The 14,333-nt window shown below is 42.9% G+C and overlaps 1 protein-coding gene across 1 annotated transcript in view; it reads left to right on the top strand.

Annotated features, from left to right (window-relative positions):
* LOC126355342 (sodium channel protein Nach) overlaps positions 1-14,333 on the top strand; it is a gene marked incomplete at its 5' end in the record, with an annotated part of 202,187 nt that overhangs the window by 64,006 nt on the left and 123,848 nt on the right. Inside the window, 2 exons of the mRNA XM_050005636.1 lie at positions 7,221-7,383; positions 7,504-7,634. Coding sequence (XP_049861593.1) covers positions 7,221-7,383; positions 7,504-7,634 — 294 coding nt within the window. The remainder of the gene's footprint in view (positions 1-7,220; positions 7,384-7,503; positions 7,635-14,333) is intronic.

The raw sequence follows: 14,333 nt of genomic DNA, 5'->3' as shown, positions 1-14,333 counted from the left end.
TCTATTAAAACTCCTATTCGACCCATATTTTCATTCTCCTGTGACATCAAATACGATTCCTGGTTCTCGATACCCAGTACTAATACAAACACCACATAGTACACACAGGTGTCTCAGTTAATTGTCGTTGTCCGTGATACGTATAACGTTCTGCAAGTGTATGCGCCATTTGTCTATCATTAATTCCCCCAAATTAATGCAAGGAGTTGATAAACTCCAAGAATGAAGCTTAGCTATATTTTAAAAATAATAATAATTTAGGGAATAGTTTTTCTCTGGGCTAACATCAGATAATATTGTAACTATACCATCACATTGCTAGAAGACTCCAATATTTATTTATTTATTTATTTAACCTGATCAGATTAGGGCCATCAGGCCCTCTCTTACACCGGACCAGTGTTCCATACATGCAGCATTTCACACATCAGAGTTACATCATGACCATAGTTTAAATGAGAATATTAGCTTACTCTAGTGACAATATGAATAAAGAGTAGTGACTAAGACGTAATAAAGTAAATGCGGCAGTATTTTTACAATAGGTGCTATACATACAGATTATGATAAAAGCAATAATAATAACAGTAAAAAAAATGTAATGATAAACATGACTAAGACCTAATAAATTAAATGCTGGCAGTATTTTTACAGCAGGTGCTATACATACAGATTATGATAAAAGCAATAATAAGCAATAATAATAACAGTAAAAAATCAAATAATAATGACAAACATGAGAAGGATTGGCAATAGTAATGAAGGTTTGTGCAGATGTGTGTAAAGTAGATGTTTACTAGTTTAGCGTGTTTTGGGGAATGGAGATTTAAGGAGGGGGAAAGAGGGAAGTAATGAGGTGAAGTGCATTCATGTACAGAGGAGGGCATTACTGTTGCTTAAGTAGATACGTCATTAACTGTTTTTTGAAGCTGGACATGCTTTTCAGTTCTCTAACATAACGAGGGAGGTTATTCCAGAGTCGGGTTCCCGTTACTGTAAAGGACTTGAAGAAGGTGACTGAGCGATGCAGTGGAACGGAGAGGATTTTATTATAATGGGAACGTCTGTTTCTGTCATGTTGTTCCGACATGAGCGTTAGGGACGAGGAGAGATATGAGGGACAGTTTACATTTATAAGGAAGTAGATGAGACAGAGTGTATGGAAATCTCTGCGTTTGTCTGCACACAGCCAGGACAATTTTGCATATGCTGGTGAAATGTGATCAAAAAGTCGAGCGTCACAAATATATTGGACGCAGGCATTCATGACCAGTTCTAGACGTCGAGAATTTTCCTGAGAGAGGTCTTGTAGGATAATATCGCTGTAGTCAATGATTGGAAGTATAAGCGTTTGTACTAATTTCTTTTTCTGAACGAAAGGGAAGAGTTTTTTATATTTTTGTAGGACATGAAGGGATGCTGATGCTTTTTTGCACACTGCAGTTACGTGCTCTGTCCAATTTAGATTTTCATCTATTATTACTCCCAAACTCTTTGCTGAGGGAGAGAAGTTAATATTTGTTCCATTTAGGATAAGAGGTGGTACGGATTCCCGATGTTTTGGGCTAATGAGCTTAGAGTGACCAACAAGTACCGCTTGGGTTTTAGATGGGTTTAGTTTTAGACCTATGTCCTGTGCCCATTTTGACAGTGCATAGAGGTCAGTATTGAAATTTTCAATAGCTTTCTTGAGATTGCTTGGTTTCGCACTTAGATGCAACTGAAGGTCATCAGCATACATATGGTATTTGCAGTAGGTCAGAACCGATGACACATCGTTGACATACAGAGAGAAGAGTATAGGACCTAATACTGAGCCTTGGGGAACGCCTGACACTACCTGCCGCCATTGTGATTTTATATTCCCAGATAGGACGCGTTGCTGACGAGACGTCATGTATGAGCGAAACCATTGCACTGCACTTCGTGAGAAATTTAGACCGCTAAGTTTGGCCAGTAAGATGTCGAAGTCGACAGTATCAAATGCTTTGCTGAAATCTAAGAAGCAAATGACAGTCGCTTCTTGTCTGTCCATAGCAAGTTTCAGGACATCTGTCACCTTTATCAGAGCAGGTGTTGTGCTTCGATGTTTACGGAAACCTGATTGGTATTCGTCTAATAGGTTGTTAGTAGTGAGGTAGATGGTGAGCTGGTCATGAACTATATATTCTAAGGCCTTTGATAGTGTAGGAAGAAGGCAGATGGGGTGGTAGTCAGAGGGTGCTGTGGCTATGTCCTTTTTAAGCAGTGGCTTAATTTGTCCCAGTTTCCAGGCCTCAGGGAAAACACTTGTGATTAATGAATCGTTGAAAATGTCTGTTATAGAGGGCAGTAGTTGGTCAATAATAAGTTTTACCATCTGGATAGTGATGCCATCATGTCCAGTATATGTTGATCTAATCCGCATTATGGCTTTCTTGACAGTACTGCAAGTGACGTGCTGTAGATAGAATTTTTCTTTGCTACAGTCGTTCAACCCCATGAAGTAATCAATGATTCTCTGTTTTTTTGCAGGGTGTTTGTTTTAAACTGAGACAACTAAATATCTGCAGAACGAGACATTGTAAGAAAAAAATTTTATAGGTGCAAAGTTAATATTAGTTAATGGGACATCAGTCTGTGCTACATCTGGCACCTCCTAACCATCTCTCCTGCAGGGGTAGGGTCGACGTTGTGTTTTAAAATGGGAACCCACCCTTTTTCTGCATATTCGGATTCTACACCAACAAAATGCGTACAATTTACTCTAACCATTATTTCCCATTCGTAGTAGATGCCACTGTAAGCGACATGTATCATGTGTGCCTCTTTTCGCAATGGAAAACCGACACATTTGATTGTACATGTCATTTACAACGTAAATGTAAACTTTATTGTTCTAAGAGCTGATATCTATGTTAAAAAGGAAGAAACAGGCTCGTAAGGCTAATGATTAGGTTGAAAGACTCACTCCTTTCAAGAACCTGTGCCTGAGGATCAGGAGGTGCATAAAGATGATGATACTTTTAACACAGTGACTGTTAAAGTGAAGGGCACAAGTGGAACTACCAATCAATATATTGTGTGTGGTAGTGCTGTATGTGGATTTTGTGTCAGCATAGTTTTATGGGTATGTTTTCTGAGAAAAATGCAAGGGAAACTTTTGTTGCAAAGAGCAAATTCCGGATGTACCAAAGCAGTGAGCTATGAAGCCTGCTTGTAAACAGGGAAGAATACCGACCATGAAAAATGGAGAGGAACCATCTGCTGCTATGTTTGTTATGGAATTTCGTGATACTATTTTGCTAGTTTGTTGCTCTATCACTCAAAGTGGCACTTATATTACTGTGTAGCCAATGAACCATGCGGTTTATGCTAAATCAGAATACGGAAAAGTGGAGAACGTTTTAGTTCTTATGTCAAACTGTAAAACAGTGTCAAAATTCATTTGGGAAAAATGTTAAAAGTCTCTGAGGAACAGAGTTTTCAAAGGAAGGAGGAATGTTTCACCATGACATAGCTTGTACGATGAACGGTTCTTGTCTCAATCAGCTGAACGATGTCTTAGAGAGACAAGCATTCGTCAGCCTGAAGTACAGACACTTCTACACAAGAAAATGTACTCAGAGTGGAAGAGCACTCGTTGAGGACATTTACAGTGCACAAGATGCGCACTCCTGAAGTTCAACGTTGTGAAATCTTACAGGTATGGCAGGGCTTCTGGAGAAGCTGACTACACAGAAAGAAAATCAGGCCGAATGAAGTCGCCACTGCCCAATGATGACGCCCTGCTGCTCCAACTTGCTGTGATTTCCAGGGTGAGAGTGTTCCTGTTCAAGAAATACTAACTAACCACTCACATATGTACCGCCTAAATCAGAACCTCATTCACGGATGTTCATTATATCGATCTGTAAGCCCTGTAATGTAGTCTACACCAAATGATGACTACGAGATGCATATCATTTGCAGCACAAGATGACAGTCATCCACCTTCCACAGACTTCACCATCAGTAGCTGCACACTCCTTCTGAGCTTGATTCTTTCACTCCTTTGGGACGAGTGGTGGGTGATAACCTGGTGTTGCCGGTCGCCTCCCAAGTGGACCACGAATTTGACCCTGAGCCAACTTGCAGCCCAGCTACGCTGTCACTATCATCCAGTCTCTGTGGACTTGACTGTTACTGACTATCGTCCAAGGGTCAGGTACATGCCATCCTCTTCGGTCATGCTGGTCGCCAGTTTGAACACCATCTGCCCCAGTGTGTTGTCGCTGCAGCCACTGAGCAGCAGAGCCACGATAAGCCGCCATGGTCATCCCTAACTTATGGTACGGTGCTTGCTGCTCTAGCCGTGCAGACGTTAGTAGCTGCGGCTTCCTACCGGTGTTCTGCGAGGCAGGTGAAACAAACGCTGACAAGCCGTGGGCCACTGACCACCTACGCCATTGAGTTCAAGGACATTCTACCTGACTATAGCTCCAGACTTCTAATAAAGAACAATTATAACCAGGAACAGTTAACTGATGGTTCACTGTATATTCCAGTCACCACCACACCTACAGTCCGTACAGGCAGGCAGTTGCGCTCTATGCTGATATGCCATCAGCCAGTTCACCCATCACTGTAGCGGACATGTCGTGACCCCTACAGTACATTTCAACATGCTTCATATTACCTGAAAGCAACGCTTCAGACAAACACAGAGAAATATCATAATGCTGACATAATAATAAACTTGACGCCATCAGGTTTCAAGCTTACGATAAGTAATACGACTATCAATATGTTAAAAAATTTCATTACATTACAAAATTTGAGAAATACGTTCACGTATACCATTACTAAAACCACTTTGTCGACTGACCAGCTGTCTTTCTTTTCTGTAATACTCTTAGTTATTGTGTCTCTCATCATTGTAATTGTAGCAGAAGCAGTAGTAGTTTTATTCAGTTTGAAAACACTTTTACAATGATACTGGAGATGTCATATTATTATAATTTAAAAACAATTTGCTGGGAAGTGGCGGTGCGGTCCCCTACGGCACTGCGTAGGATCCTACGGTCTTGGCGTGCATCCGTGCGTCACTGCGGTCCGGTCCCAGGTCGACGGGCACGTGCACCTTCCGCCGACCACTGGCGACAACATCGATGTACTGTGGAGACCTCACGCCCCACGTGTTGAGCAATTCGGCGGTACGTCCACACAGCCTCCCGCATGCCCACTATATGCCCTCGCTCAAAGTCCGTCAACTGCACATACGGTTCACCTCCACGCTGTCGCGGCATGCTACCAGTGTTAAAGACTGCGATGGAGCTCCGTATGCCACGGCAAACTGGCTGACACTGACGGCGGCGGTGCACAAATGCTGCGCAGCTAGCGCCATTCGACGGCCAACACCGCGGTTCCTGGTGTGTCCGCTGTGCCGAGCGTGTGATCATTGCTTGTACAGCCCTCTCGCAGTGTCCGGAGCAAGTATGGTATGTCTGACACACCGGTGTCAATGTGTTCTTTTTTCCATTTCCAGGAGTGTATTATTTTCACTTGAGCATACTGATAAATTCCCGTCAAGCTCGTTCTTTTGTTACTCGGCTCATCTGTAAGTCAAAGATCAAAACCACTCAGTAACCAGAGATGGTTACTTCCTACAACAATTCCCTTCGTAGTTAAAATCCTTTACAAAATTTATGTCTTTTGCTTTTCCATTCTTTATAACACCCCTATGTTCCATTGCTACGTCTTTCCTTCTTACCAATACATTGTCTTGGTTATTATCTGACTGTGGTAAATATTCTTTTTATTTATAAATGATGAAAAAAGTCAAGTTACTAAGTAAGTTAGAAACAGAAAGATCATTTTTTATTATAATAACGAAATGCAGATCTTTATCCTAAATTTTACCATAGATTTCCTAAAACTGAGTTCCTCTTTTTCCCGTTAATCCTGTAACTTGATCTGTGCTAACAAATAAACAAACAAAAAAATACATAATTCGTGAAGCCACAACTTCCTCGTTCATTAATTTGTTTATCAAATCTCATCCGTTTCACAATCGCTGTTATCCGGTTTTCGGTGATACAGCACTCACAGAAATTAGTTAATTCGAAAACGCCAGCCTGTAGAGAAGGAATCCAATCATTCAGCCAGCTGCCGATAACGTTTGTTTACGAGGAGTAAGGGCTTGACATAATTATTGGTTCCCAAGGCTACTCAACAGTCCTACATCATACTACAAGGAAACGCCACTCTATATAGAAAATGTTGTGAAATGCTAATTGCTCTGCACAGATGTAAATTCGGAGTTGACTCCCGCACAAAATAATAATCTTGCCAAACCATTAAAAATTGTGTCAGCCTATTGAAATTGTTCAAATGGCTCTGAGCACTATGGGACTTAACATCTGAGGTCATCAGTCCCCTAGAACTTAGAACTATTTAAACTTAACTAAGGACATCACACACATCCATGCTCGAGGCAAGATTCGAACCTGTGACCGTAGCGGTCGAGACTGGTTTGGTGGTGTGGCGTCTTAGTGTAGGGAGGCATCATTCTGAATGACTGTACGGAGTATGCACATGTTCGTTGGTGATTGAGGGATTATTGTAAGCGCTCAGAGGTACAGAGATGAAGTACTGCTACCACATGTTCGCCTTTTCAGACTTCCTCTTTATGGACGACAAAGCCCGTCCGCATCGAGCTGCTCTTGTTGGTGAATTTCTTGAAGCTAAAGATATCCGTGCACGGTCTGGCCAGCGAGGTCCCAGGATCTGAAAGAACATGTCTGGGATGGATTATGGAGGTGAATTGCAACCCATCGGCCACCACCAAGGAACTTCCAGACTTTCCCGCCGCTCTTGCCAAAGGAATGGGCCAAGAGAGGTCTTGAACCAACTTGATGAAAGAATTCCACGTCGTTGTGCAACCATATCACCTACTAACAGCTACTCTTGTTGTGGAAGAGATTTCCCAGTTGTGTTAATGTTTTACAGATGTGTCTCATACTATTAGAGCTTTTCTAATATTATGTTATCGACACTGTTGTATGCCAGGTGTCTTGTGACTAAGTTATAGCTTCCTGACGAGGCTATATATACTCTTTTCGTGATTATGCCTAACTTGTGGACACTAATGTACTAATACTTCAAATAAAAAATACGATCAACATTGACTTGTCAAACATTGAATTATTAGTGTGTATGTTTACAGATTTTGTTAAAGCATATGTTTTTCTCGCCAACAGAGCTAAGGTAATTCTTGGAGAGTTTGGAAATACGGAAGTGTGGAAACAACTCTCACACTTCCGTCTGAAGTCTAACTACATAAAAGGCACCTGCTTCAGGGATCGCACGCTGGAATTTGTAGGAAACTGCCCATTCACGAATCTGTCCATGGTAGCACGAGCGGTGAGTAGCTACAAGAAACAAGCTGTTAATAAGACGCTTATTTGTTCGTTACCAATAATAATACTGCCTCATTATTATTGGACACCCTTTGAAAAAGGAATACTGTCTAATTTCTTACAGTTCCGTTTGCCATGCGAAGAAGTTATGGAAAACTGCAAGTGGAAAGGTGAGCCATTTAACTGCTGTGACCAGTTCGTGCCACTGGAAACAGAGATGGGAATCTGTTTCGCCATTAACAGCATACATGCATCGTAAGTATCTGTCTGCTTTGCGTAACGTATAAACCTTGTCGACGAGAGCCTCTGTTCTACTCTAGCTTTGTTCTGCAGTTACGCAGGGTCAGCCATCGTTAATCGGATTTGGCATGTTAATGCTTAAGGGGTGGCCGCATGCTCTTCCTGCTGCCACCCCGTACCCCACGGGATGGAATTAGTGTACCCCAACCGTCTGCGTCGATTGTAATCCATGGAATAGTGCCAAAGTATTCACATGTCTGCGAGCCGTGGAACTGAGGCGGAACATGGGGACCAGCCCAGTATTCACCAAGCAGGATGTGGAAAACCGCCTAAAAACTACGTCCAGGCTGGCTGGCACATCGGCCCTCGTAGTTAATCCGCCGGGCGGATTCGATCCGGGACCGGTGCGCCTGCCCGAGTCCAGAAAGCAGAGCGTTAGCGCTATTTTATTTTATTTTTTAATCTCATTTTGTTCGCTTTCGTTCGTTGCATCTGCTCGGGGCGGACGTCGTAAGACACCCGTTCCAGTTTGTTGGTTATCGATTAACTCAGTTATTTTATTATAGAGGGCAGCCAACCCTCTGACCGAACACGCTGAGCTACCGTGCCGGCGCGCTCTCAGCCACCCTGGCGGGTGACGAGATCCTCTGCACACTGCTAACGTATTAGTGATCCCATACACACACAAGTCTGGCTCACGAGTTCTACGAATTCTAATCGGTAGGAATTCTAACCGGTTAGGTTCCTAATGAGCGACAACCTGTGGGCTTGTCGGGGGTTCCAATTCGGGATCGGTCGTTGGGGGGCGTCCGGCGACAGAGATGGGAAGCCGAGGCGTGGCATGTCGAGTGCAACGAGTATTACCGAAACGGCTGATTCTCGGTACAGCTCATAAGTAGCACTGTAACATGGATCACACCATGTGCCGCTATTTTTTGTCACAGGGCTTTGTAAGTCGCTGTCGTAGACTGCACAGCTTCCACCTCTAAAAAATTACACTAGTCGACAATATTTTTTTTATGAGAACTGTAAAACTGCAAATGATGTTCCTTGGTATGTCATGGTGTTAGGGAATACTTTGCCTTCACATGGTGTAACAAGTTCTTAAACAGACGCAACGTAATTTTTTGTGTGCTTTCCTCCCGTACATTTCGGCACGAGTGGGAACGAGTTTCGAAAGGGTGTCTTAAAACATTATAAATAAGAAAGTGAAGCGGAAACGAATTATTATGCAAGTAACAACACGGGGTGGGATAAGTAGTCAATTAAAATTTTACTTTCCTGATAAAGTAGTTTTGTTGCGACATTCTTTAAATATGTTTCACTCAATTCTTACAGCATCAAGCTTTCGCTGACTTACAGTAGGCCGTTTAGCACTTTGTTTAGTTGGCCGAATTATGTTTTGGAGACGTCACGGAGCCACAGAACTTCCAAATGCTACCAGATGTTTCGTCGATGTCTATGACTGAAAAACATTTGTAGTGATGCTGATGTTGTTAGATGTTGAATGACTCATATGATTACTTTGCCCCGCTCAGCGTCAAGCGCCCATTTCCATACACCACTACGAGTGTAGCCGACGTTGATATCAATGGCTACTTTTCTGGCAGAATCCCAGACGTTAGACGTTTGGAATGATATAACCGTTTCATTAAGCGTAATCGTATGTTTGTTCATGAGGTTTTGTTCGGCAGCAGAAGATTTTGTCGAATTCGCAGTATTTAATACGACGCGGGCGCGCTGTCCAGCGTTCTGAAATCGTTCGTATTGACTGACCAACGCAGCAGCGACAATGTTCACATAACTTAAGGGAATGCAGCCGGTTGACGTCGTTGACAACGCCCGACAATTCCACACGCAACCACCGTATCATTTTCAAGGAAAAACTGCCGCAAGTAAGCACTGTACAATGGAATTTAAAACCTATATTTGCAGAGCAGTTCCGGAAATCTGGAGACACACACACACACACACACACACACACTAAAAACACTGGCGCCACCACATAACCTAAGATGAACGAATCTAGAAGTTGGCTACAGAGATAATTACTAAACTACGATTTAGATACTTTTAACTCTGTCCCTCTCTTTTTTGACAAGGGAGAAAGCATAATTTAAGCGAAAACCTTCATCACTATTTATAAGGTAACTTTCTACTTTAATTTCGACTGTTTCTTCAATAACGCTATCCCAATACCTGGAATTGCATGCCAGGATCGGCGTGTTGTTTTACTCCATAAGATGACCCGTGCCAAGACAATGTTCTGCAGTAGCCGATTTGCTCGGCTGTTGTAAGTGTGTGTGACGCTTATACTCATTTCACCAGTCCTTCAAGGTCCTGATAGTTTGACCAATATATGACATGCCAGATCCAAATGACTACGACAGACAACCACCTCCCCCAAACCAAGATCATTCTTAATAGTATCTGAATGGACTATAATAGCAGATGGAGGTAGGAAAACACTTTTTACATTACACTACTGGCCATTAAAATTGCTACACCACGACGATGACGTCCTACAGACGCGAAATTGAACCGACAGGAAGAAGATGCTCTGATATTCAAATGATTAGCTTTTCAGGGCATTTACACAAGGTTGGCGCCGGTAGCGACACTTACAACGCGATGACGTGAGGAAAATTTCCAGCCAATTTCTCATATACAAACAGCAGTTGACCGGCGTTTCCTGGTGAAACGTTGTTGTGATGCCTCGTGTAAGGAGGAGAAATGCGTACCATCACGTTTCCGACTTTGATAAAGGTCGGATTATAGCCCATCGCGATTGCGGTTTATCGTATCGCGACATTGTTGCTCGCGTTGTTCGAGATCCAATGACTGTTACCATGATATTGAATCAGTGGGTTCAGGAGGGTAATACGGAACGCCGTGCTGGATTCCAACGGCCTCGTAGCACTAGCAGTCGAGATGACAGGCATCTTATCCGTATGGCTGTAACGGATCGTGCAGCCACGTATCGATCCCTGAGTCAACAGTTGGGGACGTTTGCAAGACAACAACCATCTGCACGAACAGTTGGACGACGTTTGCAGCAGTATGGACTATCAGCTCGGAGACCATGGCTGCGGTTACCCTTGACGCTGCACCACAGACAGGAGCGCCTGCGATGGTGTACTCAACGACGCACCTGGGTGCGCGAATGGCAAAACGTCATTTTTTCAGATGAATCCAGATCCTGTTTACAGCATCATGATGGTCGCATCCGTGTTTGGCGACATCGCGGTGAATGCACATTGGTAGCGTGTACTCTTCACCACCATAATGGTATGGGCTACTATTGGTTACACTTCTCGGTCACCTCTTGTTCATATTGACCGCACTTTGAACAGTGGACGTTACATTTCAGATGTGTTACGACCCGTAACTCTACCCTTCATTCGATCCTTGCGAAACCCTACATTTCAGCAGGATAATACACGACCGCATGTTGCAGGTCCTGTACGGGCCTTTCTGGATACAGAAAATGTTTGACTGCTGTCCTGGCCAGCACATTCTCCAGATCTCTCACCAACTGAAAAAGTCCGGTCAATGGTGGCCGAGCAACTGGCTCGTCATAATACGCCAGTCACTACTCTTGATGAACTGTGGCATCGTGTGAAAGCTGCAGCATGGGCAGCTGTACCTGTACACGCCATCCAAGCTCTGTTTGACTGAGTGCCCAGGCGTATCAATGCCGTTATTAAGGGCCAGAGGTGATTTTTCTGGGTACTGATTTCTCAGGATCTATGCACTCAAATTGCGTGAATGTGTGATCACATGTCAGTTCTAGTGTAATGTATTTGTCCCATGGATACCCGTTTATCATCTGCATTTCTTCTTGGTGTAGAAATTTTAATGGCCAGTAGTCTATATTACCGCTAAATAAGATCAGTCGCGTTGGAAATGCTCCCTGCGTAAGGAAGGAAGGCCATAAACCTAGGTCCCAACTCGCCATTGTCATCATTCACCCGGTACACTGTTGGTCGATACGCGGCGAACGTCTGATCTCTCTTTTCAATACGTCCGTTCTGACGAAAGGTGATCTCAACATGGGTTAACTTCGCTGACAAACGCTCAGAGTCTGGAATGACGTGGGCCCTGTGAAACCTTTCACTCTGAGCCGGATGGTGACAACTGTAGGCTTATGGATACAAATCAGTGTTAGTTGGCTTCCTGTAAGCGGCAAGCTCCAACGTACCATCAACCTTCCTCCTACCAACACCACGACCGTCTTCGAGAAACCAATATTCCAGTGGATTGAATTCAGATGTTATAAAAATTTGTACATATTATCACCTCCATTCAATGACTAGTACTACTAGCAGACAGATGGGGTTGTGATGGAAAGCCCGTTGTTACCTGTTGCTGCAAATTTTTTTCATTAAGACGTCGAGGAACGTTTTTGAAGCCGGCGGCTTTTTGAAACCTTGCTTTTTTTTCAGGTATTCAACCGGTACCTTTGCCGTTCGGCCTTATGGCAGTGAGGATTTGAAACACTTTTTAGAACACCTGATTCAATCCACCCGAGTGTTCGTATCACTACAGCGGTGAGGAAGGATTACTCCCCTCCCTTTATTGATGTTTCGGTCAGGAGAAAGATTTATGGTACGTTGGAACATGTCGTTGATAGAAGGGCTACTCACACTGATTTGTATCTACAGGCTGCCTCAGCGTTAGAGCCTGCTTCGTACCTTAATTCACATGGCCTACGTCACTTCCGATCCTGATAGTTTCTCAGCTGAGTTAACCTACCTCGAAGTCAACTTTTTGTCAGAATGGATATAGTGAAAGACAGATCAACATGAACTGTGCTATCGAGCAACCGTGCACTGATTGTAATACTGAGTTGGCACCTAGGTCTACTGCCTCTTCGTCTTACGCAGAGAGCACTTCCACAAGACAGTTCGTACTGAGCGGATATATAATGTAAAATGTATTTTCTGACCTCCATATAGGATTAGGGTCCCTCTAGATTCCGTTAAGGATCATCTTCGTTTGCGTAAGGTGGGTGTGTATCCTTGTAGTTGTGGCAGGTCATACATTGATCAGACTATCAAGGCCGTGGAGAACCGATGTACTGAGCATAAGCGTCACACACGCTTACAGCAGCCGGGCGAGTCGGGTATTGCCGAACATTGTCTTAGCACCGGTCACACAACGGAATGTAACAACACGGAGAATCTGGCTTGCACTTGCAGCTATTGGGATTGTGTTATTAAGGAAGCAGTTGAAATTCAATTACCAAGTTACTTTGTAAATAGAGACGGTCGTTTTTGCTTAGTTCTGTGTAGAATCCTGCTCTCTCCCTGTCAAAAAAGTGAGGTACACAGTTAATGTTACCTCACTTGTAGTTTAGTAATTTTCACGAGTGTTAAATTCTGGAGTCGATGTTCCTTGGTTGTGTGGTGGCGCTAGTGTTTACTATATGTTTCTTTGTGTGTGAGTGTGTGTGTGTGTGTGTGTGTGTGTGTGTGTGTGTGTGTGTGTGTGTGTGATCTTTCCGGAATTTCTCTGCAAACCGAGGTTTTAAATTCCCTTGCACAACGGTGCTTGTTTGCCGCACTTTTTCCTTGATAATGAAAGAGTGGTCACCTGTCGAAATCTCGGTTGTTGTCGACGACATCACACGTCTTCATTCCCGTAAATTATTTGAACATTCTATACCCTAGGAGAAACTCACGTCTAGCTGCTACCATGGCCAGAAGATATTTGTCGCATTTCAGAGACCGAGGCTGCCTTTTACTGTGCGTGGCATCTGTCTAATTTCCTTGGGCGATCGGAAAATGGATTGAGTACTGATTCTGCCCACGGCTCTTGTGTGTTTTATTTTTGTTCCTCCAAAGAAAGTTAGGAAAGCGTTTGATATTTATCTCTGCTTCTTTATTTTATTTTATGCTAACTTAACATCTTTATCGCTATATCTGTTATTTCGCACTACGTACTCAGAAAGTTGATCACAAACACCATGTGTTCCTTGTCACAGATAGTTTTAGCTCAATATGTTAGCGTGTTTAAAGCTACTTTCTTTAGAGCTGGATTATGAAACCCTTGAAGACAACACTACAGTACGATATAAATTTTGTTTTCCTTTTTGGTGTGCCTCCTTTTTTCGTCTTTTTATGCTTTCTTTTCTTGGTACATCGGAAAATTTATTTTATGATAAGTTCCATAATCTTGTTTCTTTCTGCAGTTTTCTTTCTGTTTACACAAAGGAATTATTATAAAGGACATTACTGTTTTTATTTTTCTCATGTTTCGTGTTTGCACGTTTATTAACATGCTATTCAAATTTATTTCCATATGAAGTTGCAATTTTTTTATAAAACTGTAAATTGTTTCTCCTTGGTATAACGTTAAGCGAGAATTGTTGATGTGTAGAAATAACTGATAGCGCGAGAGAAAAAGACCAGCAGGAGGCTGTACATCGAGAACGGATTGTGGTTATCGTGGCGCTTGTGTGCAAATGTACTGTTTTCGTGAACGATGTTGAATGTCTGTGTTATTAGTGATACAGGTTTTGAATTCGCTGTGTACCGTGGGGAAGTAACTAATAACCAAACGTGTCACATTACTTCTCATTCGGCACTGCTATTCGGCACATTAATCTTAAAGCTTTGATTGACAGAGCAACAAGTCGCAAAAATGCTAAACAATGTACACGGTTTTGACTGAATTGTACGAATTGTCTATGTATGCCGCTGACGGTCAGAT

The sequence above is a fragment of the Schistocerca gregaria genome, chromosome 3 (genome assembly GCF_023897955.1).
Source record: "Schistocerca gregaria isolate iqSchGreg1 chromosome 3, iqSchGreg1.2, whole genome shotgun sequence".
Classification (NCBI taxonomy): domain Eukaryota; kingdom Metazoa; phylum Arthropoda; class Insecta; order Orthoptera; family Acrididae; genus Schistocerca; species Schistocerca gregaria.
The sequence above is the reverse complement of the archived record's forward strand: the minus strand, read 5'-3'. Positions and strand labels throughout refer to the sequence as shown.